This window comes from Ascidia mentula, chromosome 5 (assembly GCF_947561715.1).
Source record: "Ascidia mentula chromosome 5, kaAscMent1.1, whole genome shotgun sequence".
In the NCBI taxonomy this organism is placed as follows: Eukaryota; Metazoa; Chordata; class Ascidiacea; order Phlebobranchia; family Ascidiidae; genus Ascidia; species Ascidia mentula.
This window is the reverse complement of record NC_138570.1, coordinates 15,631,805-15,638,421: the sequence shown is the minus strand read 5'-3', so window position 1 is coordinate 15,638,421 and position 6,617 is coordinate 15,631,805. Positions and strand designations below refer to the sequence as shown.

The 6,617-nt window shown below is 36.3% G+C and overlaps 1 protein-coding gene across 1 annotated transcript; it reads right to left on the bottom strand.

Annotated features, from left to right (window-relative positions):
• Positions 1-1,951: 1,951 nt before the first annotated feature.
• Positions 1,952-3,329, bottom strand: LOC145903029 (uncharacterized). The gene is made up of 3 exons (XM_082991117.1): positions 3,192-3,329; positions 2,564-2,890; positions 1,952-2,322 (listed from the first exon to the last, which is right to left on the bottom strand). The coding sequence occupies exons 1-3, from the start codon at positions 3,271-3,273 to the stop codon at positions 1,952-1,954; spliced, it is 780 nt and encodes a 259-aa protein (XP_082847243.1). The 5' UTR covers positions 3,274-3,329.
• Positions 3,330-6,617: the final 3,288 nt, after the last annotated feature.

The window sequence follows — 6,617 nt, the reverse complement described above, 5'->3', positions numbered from 1 at the left end:
TCTCCTCATCGTTCAGCAAAACTAATGTTTCTTGAATAAATTAAATACTAGATGTTTCTGTTAATTTACGATTTTTGGTTTAAAAGTTTTAAATAGCCCTGGTTAACATACCGTGCTTATTTTCAAGATTTATTAATATTTTTGCGAGCAGCGTCTTAGTACAGGGGTTCCCAAACTGCAAGGGTCCGTGATGATATGCCTGAGAAATAATGAATTGTAAACAGTGGCTCATGTATTTTAATTTATCGTATTGATTTGTAAGTATTGCAATATTAAATGATTATTGACTTATCTTACAATTTGAAAATTGTTTAAAATTGCAGTCTGGCGTGATATTTTCGTCAAATTGCTGCCGTACTAAGATCATATCAGCCATTTTTCACGTGGAAAGGAACTTTCGTGAGTAATTAAACATCTTTCCAAATTTCTGCGTTCAGTTACATGTCGTTCTAACAATACTTGGTCCTCAAAAAGGACGAATAAGGTGTTTCATAATTGCTTCTGTGCAGACGAATGGAAATTATCAGGAAGAACAGAATAAATATTACTTCGCCATTTGCTCGTCAGTATCAACAGCAAAAAAATTCATAACTTAATAGCAAAATGTAATGTGGAGATTGAATACAGAAAAAACGTGGATCCTATTACTTGGAAGAAAGTATTAAAAACCTTCAAATGTCTTCATCGTTTAGAAAAATTGATTATTTTAGTCGACCGAATAATTTTATAAAATATCACAAATTTAATAAGAAACGTTTAGCGATCACAACATACCTCTGTATTGTTTTGATATAATTTAATTTAATTGGTAAGTAGTCGGATTTGCAGAAAGAGTACCAGGTTTAATTCATATGTATATCAAACCCAAATGTATTGGGTTGAAAAATGTTATTTTGCTTCAAATCAAAACCGAAGTTTCAATCTTGGCACTGATGTTCGTGCAACAACATTTCATTGTGTCTGATGATGCCTGGCGAGCCGATTCTGAGACTAGTGTCGATAGTTAACCACCACTTGTATATTTGGATGCAAGTTATAAAAGGAAGCACACTGAATAAACTTGTCTTCAAAATTGAATATAAAATTAATTTATTGGTGCTAAAGCAAATCTCCTGGCCTTCACGTGAATGCTCCCTTCGATGTAATTTTTTTCAGAATTGGCAAAAAATGCAAATCTGGTAGCGACCTGGGTGCGACCGGTTAAGCGTGACTTCGATTTTGACAGACACTTTGGCCATGCTTTGATGCATTCCGAGTGGTAAGGCTTGCATTGTTTGCAATTAAATTTGGCCTTTTTTCCAAAAAGGTTACCGATTCTGATGCTGCGTTAAAAAAAACACCCCAGGCGTTTTTGCTGTTTATTTGAATTGGAGTTGGTTACGCTATGTAAAGATTTGTAAATAATGCAATTATGCGTTTTTATCCCTTTGGTAAAAATAATTTTAACATACACTTTATTAATTATTTTGTTTGCGGTTTGGTGCCTAAATTCTCCTCCTTCGTTCAGTAAAAATGTGTTGCATCGTGTGAAATTCACACGTACTCCAACATCAATGTTACAAATGCTAACTCGTTCAGCCAATGGCGTATATGTTTGGTATCAGGTTATCTAGTTTAGAGGCAATCAACTGTCTTTGCAAGCAACGTTTGGAGTTTATTTCGAATCAGAGGCAAAAGCAATTAGAAAAAAGTGATATGTGGTCGTTCCGTGTAAACAATAATGTAAGCACCTTTCAACACTGCAGAAAAATGTGTAGGAAATGTTTGTCACAAACGGATGAAGAGTTTAGCATTAATATTTCGATTATATTTTCTCGATTTCAACAAATACATTGCAGAATCAAGGCCCATATAGAATCATTAACAGCGATAAAATCTGGACCGGTTACAAATTTAGGAAATTTGCCAGGTTATTCCGACAGGAAGAACGGTGCTTTATTGAGACTTTGGGTTACTTCCCGCCTGGGTTCGGACCGAGACTTTGGTGAGTCAATACGTCAAATGGTGGAAGAACTCCTCTTCTACAGCAAAACCGCACTTTGTAATCTTGGCATTTCTGCTCAATAGATTTACACAATAACCCATCCGTGGGGTTTAACACGACGAAGGTGTTTCCCCCATGAATGTAAGGCAAGCCGTTAGTAAGGCGAGCCTCGATGGCTGATCTCGGCTTGCACATTTTGAATTCCATGTTTATCTGGATGTTGTTCACGGTTTCGTCGTCGTCGTATATCGGTGGTGGGGTCGACGGGTCGTCTACATCGTACCACGGTGTCCAGTAGGCGTGGTCAAATATAGTTCTGTTCTTGCACTCGCCGATCACTTTTTTAAAAGTAAATACAGATAAGTGGATTAAGTTATAGAAAAACAAGCGCAACAAAATTTTATTACAAAATAGGCTAATACCCGGTTTCAATTCCTTGATTATCCTATGACTGACACAATACACTGTACGTAGTTACATAGCCAGACAAATTTACAGTATTTCACAATACAAAGCAAAAAGTAGCCAGAGAAATTGGAACAATTCATTAACTATTTAATGTTTACATTTTTTGCATACCTGCTGGACAACAGTAGCGAACTTTGTAATCGTGGCACCGCCAACACCGACCATTAAAGACATGATTTGAAGAGCAGCATTGCACAAGTGGAATGGAGATGTAGATGTTCCAAACGTACGGATGTAGCAGCGGACCGACCAAACCCACATCGACGGCGGTCGGATTTTTGCAAACTTTTCCCGGGAAAGCCCCATGAATGGCGCCGAGAGTTTCAATGTCACAATAGTCACTCGATGGATCGTCGAGATCAAACCAATCGGTCCAACCCCCTTTTTCACATTCAACTCGCGGTTTGGATGCTGGTCTTACGCGGTCATCCAAGCACTCTGAACAAAAAATGTTATGTCAATTTAGTAAACTGATGATGCGTGAATTGTAGCGAAATGTCTTGAATAAACAAATAAAGTCCCAGAATACAAGTTTTACCTTGGTACACAGTTTTCATCACATTGGCAAACTAACAATTTTGTTTCGATTTGTATTTACTTTACAAATTTAGTCGTTGAGAGTAATTGCATTTTTATTTGCCATAAAACAAAATATACACATACTGTATTTTCATCGACACATACTGTTGTGTAGGAAGATTAATTATAAGGTTTTCAGAGCAACTATATATGTACTTACGCGCATTTGCTGCAATCACAATCGTCGACACTACGATGAGAGATTTCAACATATTGTCGTATATTCTCAAAAGACTGAACATATCAAATGTTAGTCAAGCTTAAGAAAATGTGGTTATTCCTTCGCTTATATATAAATAGATGTTCTGAACGCTTAAGGCGAAGAGTGCTTGACCTTCTGAAAACGTTCCGCCTTTCGGAGACTTAAAGACGAGATAACCGCAGGAAAACGTTCGTTTGGAGTCGCCCATGGCGATAACAGCAGTTTGTGTCCGAGTTCATAGTGTTGTCAAACTGTGGACAACAACTGCTACAACTTCTACATATTGAGTTGTGGTTAGAGCTGACTTCCCGTTTGACGTATATATCAATACATAACAGAACAAACGACTGCCAATTTCGTACACTTCTGTGGACAGTTTTTCGTGAGATACCCAATTATTTTAAACTAAAATGATGCACTTTTATATGCTTTGTCGATGCACACTGAAATAATACTAACGATTTTTACGTGATGGTTTATATGGAATTCAATTCAAGTTTAGTTGCTTCACTTGTTCTTTATCCTAGTTATCTTTCATCACCTTTGTTGCGTTTATCTCTGTGTTTTGTTTTTTATATATGTGTGTTGTCGTAAATTTGTTTGTGAAGGTTATTTCTGCATTTTCCTGCTCACCTTTATGAAGAGTTTGTTGATTTTGCATGTCCCTACAACTTAGGTGCGTGTTGCCTTGTAATTGTGCTTTTGACAAATAACTGCTGCACGTTCGATGTTATTTTGGTCCATGCATAGTATGGTGACGAAATTAAGTTTTTCACGTTTTGCAAATTGATGTAAGCTTTCTAGCCGCAAACAGCTCAGACCAAGTGCAAACGTGACATGGCTCATGTGGTCAAACTAATGCTTGCAGCTATATTTCCACGGTTTTCAGGTCACGCACGTTCTGTGCAGTTTTACAACGATCACCATGTCGCTCGGGGCGGGAATTTTACAAGAGCTAAATCGTTGGCCGGGACGTGTTTGAGTTCAGTTTTAAGGATACAAATTTCTGTTCGGAATTCGCGGACAAGGCGTATGAGGATAAAATGCGCTAGAACCACTTAGGCACGGCCTATCGAAATGGGCTGCACTTCATGCATTCAATGTGTGGTAATATTAACAGACTTATAATTTCAGTTAAAACGTTTGCCCCAATGTAGAAATAAATTTGTCGAATTACTTTGAACAAAAAAGTATTAAATGATTCCATATCATTTTGGATCTGTTGCATACCGAAGTAGGTAGGATAGTTTATTTGGCTTATAGAGTATAAACTTAAAATCTGAAACTTTTTTGTCTTATCAAGGTTTGCATTTTTACAGTTTTTCCACCTTGACTTATTAAATAGAGTATTTATTTCTGAGATTTGTCCTTATTTTCAAAGGGTTAAAACTATGAGCGTCTTTATTTCTAAGATATTTCTTTATATGTGGACACTTTTATTCATTTTTAATTTTTAGTAACTTTTTCCTCAAAAAAGTGCGGTTGAGTACAAGGGTTAAATCAACGTCATTTTTCTTTGGTTGTCACGCATCAATACAAAAGGTCACGCTGAAAGTTTTGTCAAATTGTAGCATCATTTAAATGCATTCCTTTTCAGTCTTCCATATTTTACGGTTTAAAAGGTTCACTGGTATTGCAAAGGCATTGCAGCCAAGCTGGATCAGTCACATTTCCCGACAAGTCGGAGCGAGTTCTAAAAAACTAGGCTGGAGGTATTTTCGGTTTCATGTCGTTGGTAATCCCGTCTAACGTCAAGAATGACCAAAACATTATTTGTTTGCAGGTTGAAAACCACAGATAATGATGCACCGGATATCAAAGCAATCATTGCAATAGACTTTTGCCGCCACGAACCACTTCGCAAATATTTGTGTTTTTGTGCAATTAGATGCTAACGATACATCTCGAATTTCATCACGGTGACAACCTTCCAATACCTTGCGCGATAAAACACTGTGTAAACTTTATTTACGTTTTTTTCGTCACATGCTTCAACCATTAAATTTGTTTCTAAAGTTTTTTTACCATACCGGGATTTGAACCCTGGATATTCCGGCCACAAATCCTGACCGGGTTTCCTTCTGCGTAAAAAAGTCGTGCGCTTTGCCGACGTTTCTTTTTTTTAATGTTATTTTTAATTTTTATTGACAAATAAACGGCAAACGCCGCAGAAAATAAATGCAGGCGAGAAACCTGCACAAAGAGGTCGACTGTTGTTCACTTTGGTTTTGTAAAGAAAACTGTTTCACAACTATGCGTTCGAGCGATTGGTGACAAATTCAGGTCATCACACGATTGTAATGTTGGGAGTGTTTTATTGCCAGGACACCCAGATGTAGTTAGCGCTGTATGGATTTAGATCTGAAGCAAATTGTTTTCCTAAAGAAATAACTCGTAAACCCCTAAAGTTTTGTTCCACACGGTTGACTCGTTTTGACAATTTTCTTAATTTGCATTTAACAATAAATTTGAATTTCTTTGCGATGCTGTGGTATTTTTTTTTAACAAAAAAACGAACAAAAAACAAGAACTAATGAAGAAACAAATAAAATCTACATTGAAGAGGCACAACACATTCCCAAACTACTGAAAGTGATTACCAACGACGTGAAACCAAAAATACCTGGAGCTTAATTTTTCAGATCTCGCTCCGACTTGTCGGGAAATGTGGCTGATCCATCTTGGCTGCAATGCCTTTGCTACAATACAAGCGAACCTTCAAACCGAAAAATAAGACGACTGTAAGGAATGCAATTAAATGATACCACTATTTGACAAACCATTCAGCGTGAACTTTTGTGGTGATGCGTGAGAACTGAAGAGAAATGACATTGGTTAAACGCCTGTACTCAACCGAACTTTTTTGAGGCAAAAGTAATTAAAAATTAAAAATGACTAAAAAGCGTCCAGTCACAAATGAAGAAAAATCTTAGAAATAAAGACGCTCATATTTTTAAATATGTCGTCCTTGAAAATAAGGACAATTCTCAAAAATAATTCCTTTTTTTTGATAAAAAACGTGGAAAAATGGTGAAATAAAAACATTTATGAGACGATCCTTTTTATGTTTGCGTCAGTATTTTGAACACCTAGTGTTCATTATTGCAAGTTGTGAGTAATAATGAGCCCAAAATGTTTATAATTTTTTTCAAAGTTCAGATTTTAAGTTTATGCTCTAAATCCTAAAAGCGGTATAAATTATCCTGCTTACTTCGGCATGCTGCAGTTCCAAAATGACATAAAATCTTTTGATATTTTGTTGTTCAAAGTAATTTATTTGACAAATTTATTTCTACAATGGGTCAAAAGTTTTTACTGAAATTATTAGTCTGTTAATATCACCACACATTGAATGCATGGAGTGTAACCCCATGTCAATAGGAA